General features: G+C 38.8%; 1 protein-coding gene across 1 annotated transcript in view; it reads right to left on the bottom strand.

Moving 5' to 3' along the window:
* Positions 1-551: 551 nt before the first annotated feature.
* Pde3a (phosphodiesterase 3A) overlaps positions 552-13,034 on the bottom strand; it is a 280,496-nt gene continuing 268,013 nt past the window's right edge. The window contains exon 16 of the mRNA XM_059258742.1: positions 552-8,266. Within this exon, the coding sequence (XP_059114725.1) occupies positions 8,025-8,266 (242 nt within the window). The 3' untranslated portion in view covers positions 552-8,024. The remainder of the gene's footprint in view (positions 8,267-13,034) is intronic.

The following is a 13,034-nucleotide window of genomic DNA, read 5'->3' as shown; positions in this document are numbered from 1 at the left end:
AGTCTGCCTTAGGTTAGCTCCAATGCAAGTCCTGCATGTCTGGAACGAGGCCAGGTAAAGTCAATATGAAGTCTTGGTCTGGAGCTCAACAATACAACTATAAAACTCAATAGGAATCCTCATAAGTGGACTAAGATAGAATTTGGGGGCAAATCCTACATTTTGCATATATATAATTACAATGCTCCATTTTGTGTATCTAGTATTCAGAGAAATGTTCCCACAGTTATATTTATAGTATAAGCAGAAGTACTTGATTGCATATTTTTCTGAATCTTAATACTTGAACTTAGGTATTTTGGTTTGATACTATTGGATTAAGCAAAAAATACAGCTTAGTGTTAAAAAATTAGGTGATGACAATGACTAAGAATTCTTTAGTAACAAAGATGGAGATGCTGCCATGGGACTTCAATAGCCACCAAGGACATGGGGACCTTCTAAGACAGTCAGTACATGCCTTACTAAAGAGCACTGGATGCTAAGCCCTTGTTGTTGGATATGAGAAGACTGGAGGACTCATGATACACAAATAACTATATCAAGAATGATACCACAGAATCAATTTTGTATTACACATCATCTTTACATTATAGCATACATATTGATCATCTAAGACACAATTTTAATAATTTTGAATATGTATGTAAATATATAAAACCAAGAGGCACTTCCAGTAATTCTGGCAAAAAGGGAGGAGTATCAATATAGTGTCTAAGCTAAAAAACAAAAACAAAAATAAATATAATTTATCTAATTTTCTTTCTATACAGTTCCTACTTATTACAAAACTTTTATCAGCCATTAACTATGTCACTTTACAAATACTTGTGGTGGAATGATACTAAATATTGCTACATACATTAAGTGCAAGATACAGGTGACAAGATCAAATTGACTTCAAATGTAAAACAATCACTTAAGTAACAAGTTTTTGTGTTTCTAAAAATGGATAAACTTTACAAAGATACTAATTAATACATATTCAGGCTGAATGTGGTAAGAGAAGTATTGTTAAAAACTGTCATTTACAAATGATATCCCCACCACTATCACTTTAGTTATTTGAAAATAGTGGGCATTTTTAGGAACACCAAATAAAATTAATCCTATCCCCCTCTGGGTTATAAATATTATTACACAGGGTCGAATATTTAAAATCTGCTATAGAGAACCACTCAATGTCTTTTTCTTTTCACAGAGAAGCAATCACAGATCAAATCAATCACTCAATCAGGAATCAGAATGCATTTTCAACAAGAACAAAAAATTCGAATTGACCATGTCTACCCAAAGCAAACCCACTGGATTCAGATTAAAGTTCCTAACATCATTACCGAAGGGTAAAGAGAATCTTTTTTTCCATGATTTTGTATCGAGGGCTCATAATATGTGTAAAAGCACCAATTTTCATTTCGTGATTGGCAGGATAAAAATCTCCAGGAAGGAGTCCCAGGGGATGTGTATATTCAGAGATGTTTCCCGTGCTTGTTGGCTAACAAATCAACTTTATTGGTGCAAAAAAAAAAAATGCTATATGTCCTATTGTGGGAATATATGCAATTAACTGACACTCATAAATGCAAAAACCAAGCAAATATAATATGTTAAAAACCTCATGCAAATATTTTACAGAGTATTCAAAATTAGTGATTGGTGAATAAATATATATTAAAAGTTATTGAGACCCTCCATTAACATATCATATATAGATATATTAGGGCTATTTTTAATGGCAGCAACAGCATAATTCTAGAATATGTTTATAAATAGCTAATGAAACATCTGATATAATGGAGGTTTTCAGAGTTAAAAACGTAACCAACTGAAAATTTTAAAAGCAAGGTGACAGGACCCTTATTCACCAGCAAGTTAAAGAGGACAAGTTAAAATAGTTATTATTGATTTTACATTAACGTCTGATTATTTTGCTATATAAAGAGAATGTAATTACCAGGGGCAAAGTTCCTCCTCTGCAGCAGACACTCTGATCTCCAATGATTCACACTCAGCAATGAGAAGTGTTTGTTATGTTAAATAAAGCCAGGGAGGAATCATGGATCCCCAAGGTCATTTCACTCCAGAGCAAATAACTAAGTTGACTTGGGAGAAGGTTGGACAGGGGTCTGGCTGTGTATCCAGGGTTTTATGTGGTCCTTGATTCTGCTGTTACCTGCTTCTTTGTACCAAAAGTTTCATTATGGAAATGGGTGGAGGTGACTTAGACCTTGGCATTAAAAACATTCCTTCCTTTGTTTCAACAGAAGAGCATTTCTAATTACACTTTCTTTGCTAACTACTCTTTTTTTCCCTTTGATCCCTACCAATTGGTTTAAAATGACAGATGAACACAGTGGGGCAGTTAATGCAAGGCCAGCTCTGCATCTGTGAGAGCCAAAATTAATAATGTTTAATTTTCTTAGTGTTAAAGAATTTGAGTTTTAATTATATTAGAATTGAGTAAATAAGATCTGTGGTAATAGATAATTTATCATTTTTTAATGTATAGTGATAAATTACTGGCTAATGTTTTCTTGTGCATTGTTGTAACTCAGAGGAACTTAGATTGTAACTTGGGCACTTAAATTTTTTGGTATGTTTTGTACAAATGTATTTTATGTAGATGGGTGTTTTGCCTGCATGTATGTCTGTTCACAATACATAGGCAGTGCCTAGGGAGGCCAGAAGAGGGTATCAGATCCCCTGTAACTGAAGTTATAGACTGTGTGAGTGGCCAAGTGGACACTTAAATTCCTAATGTACTTTATTGAATTTATGTACTTATTGATCCCTTTATAAAGCATTTTCTCTTGAGAGCATTAGGAAAACATTAAATCCTGCAAGTTTTCTCTTGCATATTAGTCTTAGTTATGCCATACTATGAGCATTTTGGTCCCAAGCAGCAGTGGTTTATGGATTTAATTTTAATCTAATTTGAAAAACCTTATAAGAGTGGTGGTTCAAGAAAACAAATCAACGTAGTACTTGTGTCAGTATTGACCCACAAAAATTTAACATTGTTTTTGCTTGTTTTCATGATTAAAAAGCCATGTCTTAATGCAGAGCAAGGAGTCTAGGCTGAACATGGCCACACTGAATATTTATCTGTAAGAGGATGCTGTCTGTCCCCTGTGTGCCACACAACTTCAGAGGGCATACACCTAAGATGCCAACACATGATGCTAAGGAATGTGGAGCCTTCAGCCTGTATACCAATGGTCTTTTCTACATTAAAAACTCAAGGATCAATATCATCCTTTGAAGCAGCAGATTGGATCCCACCAACTCATTTTTTTACATCTGAAGACATATTTAAAGTATTCACACACAGAAGGTCAAACATCTTCGCCACTACATCTAACCAATTGTTTGGGTAATTTACTAGCATGAATATAAAGACCAATTCTTAGGTAAGGCAAAAACCTGTATTAGGTAATGTAAAAATTAACATCATTTCAGTATGTACAATGTATAAGGTAATGACATAGATTACTAGTATCCATGCTGCATAATGTATACTAGTGTGTTCTTATTCTCTAATCATGGTTCCCTCATGAGAGAGATACAAATATTCATAAAAAGTGTGATTCAAACCACCCAGACCAAAGGGTATGGTTTAGTGGGTGCTAATAATTTAATTTACTTGTAATTTAATTTTTAATAAGTGTCTGGGCATTTGCTGGAGGGCCAGTTAACATGTTATGGACCCAGAACCCCAAATTCATGGATTTCAACCTCGATTAGACACTTTAAGAATAATTTAATTCTGAGATCTCTTCTGTTTAAAATGGTGAATTGTTTTCTCTATCTTCAGTTTGAATTTGCTTGGATAAATTTTAAAACCTATCAATACCAATAAGATCCATAGTTTCCCTTTATAAATTCATGAAAGAAATTAATGACCTAGAACAAGGATCATGCAGTATTTCATTGCTCAGGAGTGGGATAATGCCACAAAATGACTTCAGTCTCAATGCACGTGATTATTGTGGCACTTAGTTATCTGGGGCTAAACTACTGACATGCAAATTTTTGTTGTTTCCACACCCCTTACACACACATTAGGACCTAAAGAGTCAAGAGGTGTCTTGATTTAGTCTGTGGAAGGTCACAGAACTGTTACTGTAGCCTTCAGCCAGTTGAAAAGGTAGTTTAATTGCTAATGGCACAAAAATCAAGAGAGGCATCTAATGGGAATCAGGATTAGAAAGAGAGAAGGCTGACAAACCCCTCATGGTTTTCACTATGCTTCTAAGAGCTACCCTAAGAGAGGACAGTGAGGGTCTCTGCTCCACAGAAGCACCAAGAGCATGTCCCAAAGCAGAATAGACAGGACTTCTGGATTATTCATTTCCCATTGTTAAGGAGTTGTTCACCACACAAATACTTCACTTTTATAAAGAAGTCATTTCAAGCTTTAGACTTTATTTACAATGATAATTTTAATATCTTTATTACTTAGAAAATAATTTATACTTTTCCATCATTTAAACAAAGAACAGGCCTGAGTCTCATGCCTTTTGCACAGCTTTTGCCTTCAAGAAAGTTCTCTGGGAAAGAAAGGCAGAGGACACGGGAAAATGGCAACTATATACAGCTACTAAACTGCTGGCAGGGCATTCCGTTCTTCTCCTTAGCATTGCTGGGGCTGCAATGGCTAATGTTTGTTCTGGAGTAAAACCCAAAAAGGACAAAACGGGGTATGATGAGGGTGGAGGGCTGACACTTTCTCAAACAGGAGACAATTCTCTCAACACCAGGTGATGACAACTAGCAAACACACAGAACTACCGAGTTCATCTCCTACTGAGAACAAAACCAGCTCTTACATAAATGAGAACAACTTTTTTTTACAATTAAGCGAAACAGCAAAAGTGGTGTTTGCTAAGGAAATAGCATTCAAAAGGTCAGCTGGCATCCATCACCATAAAGACATTCAATTAGTATGCTGAAAATGACATGGATTACATGCAGAATACACTTAGGCTTTTACTCCACAGAGAGCAACTGGTTCCAATTTCTCCTGGCATTCATGTGTTATGGCTGTCTATGAAACTATCCTTTCCTTAAGTGAGTAGAAACCCCTTCACTAGGAAACCTGAGTTTATCGAATGGCACCTGTATAGGCTCATATAAAACTGTAGTAAAGCGCATCTAACACATTGGCACCACAGGAAGTTAACTCTGAAGTTGGATGTGAACTCAGTAATACTGCTGTCACCAAGGAGTTGGACGACATCATTCATGGAAAACACTTTTGACGTTGTTATCAGGGTGGATCTTTAGGTTACACACTTGGCACATCTCGACCTTTTTCAGTTTGTTGACTTTTGGTTTGAGTAGAATAACAACTTGTTTGCTAAGAAAACAATTTACTCTGCCTGGACGAATGAGTACAATTCTGGAACACACAGGTTCAAATTACTTTGGTCATTGTTCTGTTACTTCATGTACCTTAAAACAAGCAAAACTAGGCAGATTTCAGAGACCCCTCCCCCCACGATGTAACCAGCCTGGCAAATACTCTGATTCTGTGGCTTTATTCAAACTGCCAATATATACTCACAAGGGATTTGCCAATCCACTTACTCCAGGTGTAGCTTGTTTGACTATGTATGTTATAGACATGCATCCATTTGGAGGTGGGGATGAGCACTGACTAAACAGACATGAAGGGCATGAATATAAATGCTTTGTCTATCATTTTTATTGTGGGGGAAGGGTGCCTTCACCAAAGAAAGTTCTTTGCTTCAGAGTAGATTTATAAACAGAGACACACAGACACCATAAAGAAAGAAGAAATGATTCAGGACCTGCTAAATGCTGAAGACCTGGTGTTAACTCAGAAATATATTGAAACATATTCTAATTGTTTGGATGAAGCCTTAATCGTTTTAATCCTTTTTGCACTGTCATATTAAATAGAAGATCTACCTTGAAATACTTGATTTTTTATTTCATCTTTGTCTATTTTGAGAAAATGCTGTGAATTACCATAAAATCATGCTTTTGAAGGGAAGGGTGTGCTACCCATGTATGGGAGACAAAGGGATTTTTAATGTAAACAATCAATTATGTGAAAGAGCAGAAATCGATGAACAGGTCTTGAGGCTAAGACGACTAGAAGTCTGTGAACACAGAACTGAACCGGGAGCTACAAGCAAGAGTCCAGAAGGAAATGTTAACAAGCTGGTTAAGAAAGGCTTTCATCGGGGAGGGAAAGTCCTCAAATTTAGTCAGTTAGCAAAAACTGTTGTCTTTGCAATGCCTTCACTTAACAACTGTATCAGATCATGCTTCAAACTAGAGTAGGCAGATGGCAGGTGGCCCTCAGACTCCACAATGAACCATCACCCAGCTACTGGGCTTGGAGATAGTTACAATGTATAAAATGGTGATTAAAATATAACTATAAAATGTTTCCCTTTTCCCCCTTTTTGTCTTAAAAAAAGTTTACTATCTACAAAAAAAAGTCTTTATATTTACATCACGGTAACTAGGTAACTAGTCATGACATATGTAATAATATCCAATAAAATATTGAAAGTGAGTATCAACTTTTTAAATAGAGGTTTGGCTCACAGCATAAACAAGTGTAGAAAACAAAACAAAACAAAACAACCCAAACAGCTTTCAGTGGTCTAGCCACAATCAATAATCAACCACCCATAATCTTCCTTTCCAAAAGTCTGCAAAGCCATGCTACACCATCACACAGTGTGTGGAAGACTACAATGGGTGATGTCAGAGCAAACAATCTTCAATAGTTGCCAAGGGTCAGCTTTCCCCAGGCAACTTCCAAACCCTAAGCTGGCATTTTGCCTTCATCTCTTGTTATAAAACCCATGGTGAGTTTGTTGACTTTCTTTTTTACTACAACATATCTTGCAGCAAATTGAGAAGACACAGGGTATCATCACTAAAGGTAATTTCCTGGGCCTTTCCCAGCACCCTTTTAGAACTCTTACCTGATGAAGAGCTGACTCCAGCTCCTCTTGGGTTTCCACCAGTAATGAACGCCATCCCCTTCCATGGCGATTTGATCATAGGTGAGTGACATGTACTCACATACACCCTCACATATATACATTCATTAGGCGAGTAGACCAGAAAGCCTCAGTCTTTTGAGTGTGAGGCTGGTGGTAGAGCGCCTCCAAGTGGCAAGTAGCAGTGGTACCAATCATGTGGCCCACACAAGCCCTCCCTCTGCAAAAGAACTTTTATGGACACTAAATGGAGGAGGGCTGCCATTCAAAGACACTCCAGAAAGGACTTCCTTCTGTATGTTCACATGTACTTCATTACCTGCTACAGCTATTCTATGAACAACTAAAGTCACAAACATCTCCCTTTCCACACGCACACAGGTATACAAACATCTCCCTCCCTCCCTCCCTCTCTCTCTCTCTCTCTCTCTCTCTCTCTCTCTCTCTCTCTCTCTCTCACACACACACACACACACACACACACACACACACACACACGTACACACACAGTTGGCAGGATGCATTAGAATTCCAACAATGCTCTGGAACATTCATCCCTCAATAGGGAGAACAAAAGCTGTTCAGTCTCGAGCCTACATTTGTTTCCTTGCTAAGCTGGTCATTTCCTCGTGAGTTCCTGTCCTTTATGATTTCTTATGTCACAGTGACCTCTATATATCTTAATATGACTGTTACTACCTTGTGGAGTCAGGCATCCTGGCTCTCAGTGTGCATGTGTTACACGTGACTATAAGTCTTACATGAGCCTATGTGGGAGTTTATACACACACATATATAACTTCCTTATAAAACGATCCTTAGACGCTGGTGTCGCAAAGTGAAAGCTTCGTTGAGCTAGAGTCTTCAGCGCTGTCCCTCACTGTAAAAGTAAACACACAAAATGTGAAGAACTCCCCAAACGCTTTAGCCATTTGCCCATCTTCTGGTATTCTACAGTGTTGTGTCTAAGTGTTGTGCTGGCTTGGAAAGTGTCTGGGACAAGTCACTCTGTTTGCAAACAGCTCGCTCTACCCATGGTCACAGGTCTGTCTGTGGAGCCAGGGTCTCCTCTGCTCTTGGCTTCCCCTTCTCTTCCTCTTCCTCTTTGATAGCCTGGATCTGCTCTGAGGAATGCTGTAGAGGAGCCTGGTCCAGAGACTGGTTCTCTATGCCTGCTGAGCACTGTTCCTCTTCAATCACTTTCTTCCACATCGTGTGGTTCTGCAGGAGGTGCTGAGTTATTTGGCAGTAGATTTTCCTCCTTTTGAAAGTTTTCTTTCCTGCAAAACATAAACCATCAAACTCAACTATCTGTGAGCTACATACATGAAGGTTATTGCTTTTCATATTATAATCAGGAATTAAACATCAAAAAGACATCTATCTGTCTGCTTTCTGTTTATCTATCCACCTATCTCACTTGCTTTACAAGTACTGACAATGCAGTTTTCTAGAATGGGAAACAGAAGGAACATGACAATAAGCTATTACTGAGATAAATGTATATATTTTATATTTAGTAATGCCCACATCAGGTTCTGCTTGCATATTTTGTTAAAATATTTGGGGTGTTATCTGTGTATGTGTAGTAAATGCACCTATGCACATGGATATGAAGGTGTGGAGGTCAGAAGTTGAAAACACAAGCCTTTTAGAGTAGAGAGTGATAACCACTGTAGTATGGAACCCCAAACCTCAAGCCTTTCTCTGTCACTCTTCATCTTAGTCTTTGACATAACATCTCTTACTGAGCTTGCCAATGGTCATGGGCTAGTGCCAGTTGTGCTGGATCTCTTGAGATCCACCTACAGACAGCTTTGTGGAAGGGCTAGTAGTCCTTATCTGGTTTTATTATAAGAAGAAGTGGAAATTTCTTGCACCATAGAACAATAAGATTAAGTTGTAAAATGTGCAGAAAAAAAGAATTGAGTTAAATTATTTTGAATTACTTTTGAACCACATAGAAACATACGATGCTAAATTAAATGCTGAGAGGTAGGCATAGAGTTATAAAAAAGAATTTAAATCCTTTTTTACTCCAGTCATCATTTGTTCATGAGATGAATTCATTGATCAAACTGATATTGACCAATTGGCAAGCACTTTTCTGTTTTCTGTATACTTTGAACAAAGATTGAATAGGCTCAGAGTTTGCTCTCAAGGCACTGAGTGTACTGTGCAAGTACACTCAGGAGAGAGAAACTGAGTAAATGTGCTGTTTGGGGACAGAGGCACACATGTGACAGAGATAGCCTTATTATTTGTGACAGTGTTAATTGTCAGCTTGACAGAAATTTGAATCACCTGGGAGGTGGACCTTTGGGCATATCTGTAGGGGTGGGATGGTGGTGGGAAGCCCCACCCACTATGGGTACTATTCCCTAGGTAGGGATCTTGGAATACATACGAGAGGAGAAAGTGAGCTGAGCACTAGAATGCAAACACCAATTTGCTGCTCACCAATTCTTGACTAGGGATTGATATGTGACTAGCACCCTGCAGATCTTGGCATTGTGACTTTCCCACAATGAGGAACTGTAACTTGGAACTGTAAGATAAACTGTTTCTCCCTGAGTTGTTTTTGTCAGAGCACTTTATAACATCAATGAGAAAGTAGCCAAGACACTGTTGGTCTTATCTTGACTGCATTTTAGACAGGGGACCCACCCCTACTCCCACCTGAAGACCCTGATCTCCCTCCTCTTAGAACATTCATTTTAGAAATCTTCTGATTGGAAATCAATTCTCTAATCCTTTGCATCATCTTCCAACCTGGGGACCATCCCTTTGTAAGGGGGTCAGAGAGAAAGATGGCACCAACATGGTGGTGTGACTGTAAGTGCAGTGTGCACATCACGTCTCCAGTTTTCTACTCCTAAGACATTGTTAGAATCTAATGTTAAATGGCCTCACCAAGGCAGAAGTTAAACAAAAAGGAAGAAAGACAGGGGAGATGAGGAGATGAGTAAGAGAGAGTCAGGGAAGGGAAAGAATAGCATGAAAAGATAAAAGATGAGCGATATGGAAAGTGAGGGGGTAGATAAACAAGAAGACAGGAGGGAATGGGGAGGAGGGTGCTGCCCATTCTAGGTTAGCTGGCCAAGAGCTTACAAGTGATTTTCTGTTCTTACCAACCCATCTCACAGCAGGAGTGCTGGGATTACCACCACTACCACATCTAGCTTTTTTTTCTGTATGGGTCCTGGGATCAAGGCCATTACAGCCCTAGTTTGTTTTTTTTAATTGGCTTATTTAAGATTGGTGGCTGAACTTGGCTTTTTATGGCTGCCAATGCATGACCCCCAATAACTCTAATAAGACACTTCCCCGCTACCAAAAAATATCACTGTCATTTGATGGCTAATGTACCTAGAATCACCAAAAAAAGTGGTATCATCTGGGCATGCCAGTGTGAGAGTTTCCAGATTAGGTTAATTGAGGTGGGAAGACTCCCCTAAATGTGGGGGTTAACATTCTGTGGACCAGGGTCCCATGTTGAATAAAAAGGAGGAAGCTAGCAAAGCACTGAATTCACAGGCCTCTGCTCTCCTCCTGCAGATGCCATGGGATCCAGCTCTTCAAGCGCCTCTTGTTAGAAACCATGTGTTCTCCCAGCCTGCCTTCAGTGATTCAGCACCAGCAGCCACGTCATCACTAGCCACTTTACCCTTTGAAAGGTCCCCACTACCTCTCTTGGTCCTCTCTTGATCTCTCAAGTTCTCATTTGCGTTCGTTCGTTCTCTCTCTCTCTCTCTCTCTCTCTCTCTCTCTCTCTCTCTCTCTCTCTCTCTCTCTCTCTCAATCTCTCTGTCTCTCTCTCTCTCTCTCAATATCTCTCTCTCTCTCAATCTCTCTCTCTCTCTCTCTGAATCTCTGACTCTGTCTTTCTCTTGTTCCAACTTCAAGGTTGATGGATCTGTAAGTTTGTTGCAAAGTGGGAGGTGGAACTAGACAACGTCGGGGTGGAGGAGCAAAGGAGCAGGTAAGCGTACGCGCGCGCACACACACACACACCCCCAGCACATACCTGTTCTTCCCTGCGCTCTGAAACAAGCTGCTGATCTAACTCTCCTAAAGATACACACAGATCAGGTCATTTGTTTGTCAATTTATTCCAAATTCTAGAGCCTGACTCCTCCGCTGCTGCTCTCTGGCCAGCTGTGCCCTCCATGTGGGCACCTGTGTGCGTCTCTGGCTCCTGCAACCTGCTGGGCATCTGGCCTGCTGCACCCAACATGGACATCTCCCTTCTCACCTGCTTTCTCTTAACTTTCTCTTGCCTTCCCCTAGGAACTTCAGTCCCACTTACAGCAGCCTGGCCCAGGAGCCTGGGACACTTTCTTTTGTTCTCTCTTCTTCCCACTTGGAGCTACCCATTCTTTGTGCCTTTCTGGGCCTATAATTTGTGAATTTCCTTGCCTACCCCCTAGACCTGCCTGCTGTGCTTCTCAGTTCCTAGTTGTTCCTCCTTGTCCCTTAATTGGTCCTGTTCCTCTCCTTGTACCATGCCGTAAGTGTCTCTCTGGCTCCTGAAGCTAACTTCTACTCCCTTGGGGCGCTCACCATGTGAACAACTTTCTCTCTCAGCTCTGGCCTTCTGCATCCCTATGGGTCTCTCCACTAAAGACACTTCCTGGCTCCCTTTCCCCCTGCACTCTTCTGGCTGTCTCTGGCTCCAGCTTGCAGTCTCACAGATTTAGCTCTCATCTCCCTCTTGGAGATTATAGGGATACCCCAACATAATGTTCTGCTTTGCAAATCTCTCTTCCTCTAGGGACTCAGATTTTATTACAACAGCCTGGTCTCAGCACAGATCAATGGCCCAAAAATTGGCAAAATTGATTTCTAAATTCTCACAGATCATAATAACTGCTACTGCACAGACAAATGATCCACAAATATCGTGTGTCTTTAACTTGCTCTGCTCTACTTTCCACTCTTAAAAATCTTTTATTGCTATGATTTCTCTGTACTCTGCTCTGAAAACAAATTTCTTAAGATTATGCTGTAAACTCTATCTCAGGGTATGTAAACTCATTGGGTATGGTTTAAAATCTACAAAATCTGTTAAAAATTTTGGTTTTAAACTTATAACAAAAGGCTTATAATAAAAAATCTATATATGGATATATGTGTCTGTGTGTGTGTGTGTGTGTGTGTGTGTGTGTGTGTGTGTGTGTGTGTATCTTGGATTCAACTTGAATTTTAAAAAAATATAAAGCTATTAGGAAAACAGATGTTTTAAATAGCAACCATGTGGCTCTCCTCATCTTGGTTGATGACCTCATAAGAATGTAAGCAACCACATGGCTGGCAACCATCTTTACTAAGGTTAAAGAGTGCATACCATGTGACTTCATCTTAAGATTCCCACATATCATAAAGCAACAATTGTAAAACTTCTTAGTTCTAATAAGCTCTCTATTTATCATTGTATCTCCTTTTAGACTAAAGAAGCAACAACAGTTTTCAAATATATTGGATTGATATGAATTTTTTTATGATAATAAAAATTTAAGGTTATGTTTGCTACAAAATACTATATATTTGATTCAACTCTGGTTTAGAATATACTATATAGGATGATATGATTTTAAGGTTATAAAGGTCTACTTAGATTAATAAAAGCTGATTTAAAATATTTAACTACTTATGTCTTTGCTAACTGTTTAACACCAAGCTGCTAGACAATTTAGACAAGTAACAACATATGTTTGATAAATACGATTTGTAAATTCCTAAGGTCTACTCAGGTTCACAGTCAAGCTTCTTCATCTTTGCCCACCTTAAGCTTTAGCTATTTGTACACACTAATCCATACAAAAAGTCGCAATGCTCTATAATGGTGCACTATAAAAGGATCAGTAAAGTCACTACTCTCCCTATGGACTATATCTATGATTTCAAGTTTTATTTAAATAGTAAAGTCAAAAATTGTTATTTTTTTAAGGCTAAACCTAACAGGGTTGGAATGTAAACTCCTAGTCTTATAAAAGCTACTAACTTGTAAACAGTTAAGGATAATTAAGACTTGCAAGTTAATAGCCA

The sequence above is a fragment of the Peromyscus eremicus genome, chromosome 3 (assembly GCF_949786415.1).
Source record: "Peromyscus eremicus chromosome 3, PerEre_H2_v1, whole genome shotgun sequence".
Classification (NCBI taxonomy): Eukaryota; Metazoa; Chordata; class Mammalia; order Rodentia; family Cricetidae; genus Peromyscus; species Peromyscus eremicus.
Note: the sequence above shows the minus strand (reverse complement) of the source record. Positions and strands in the feature narration are given on the sequence as shown.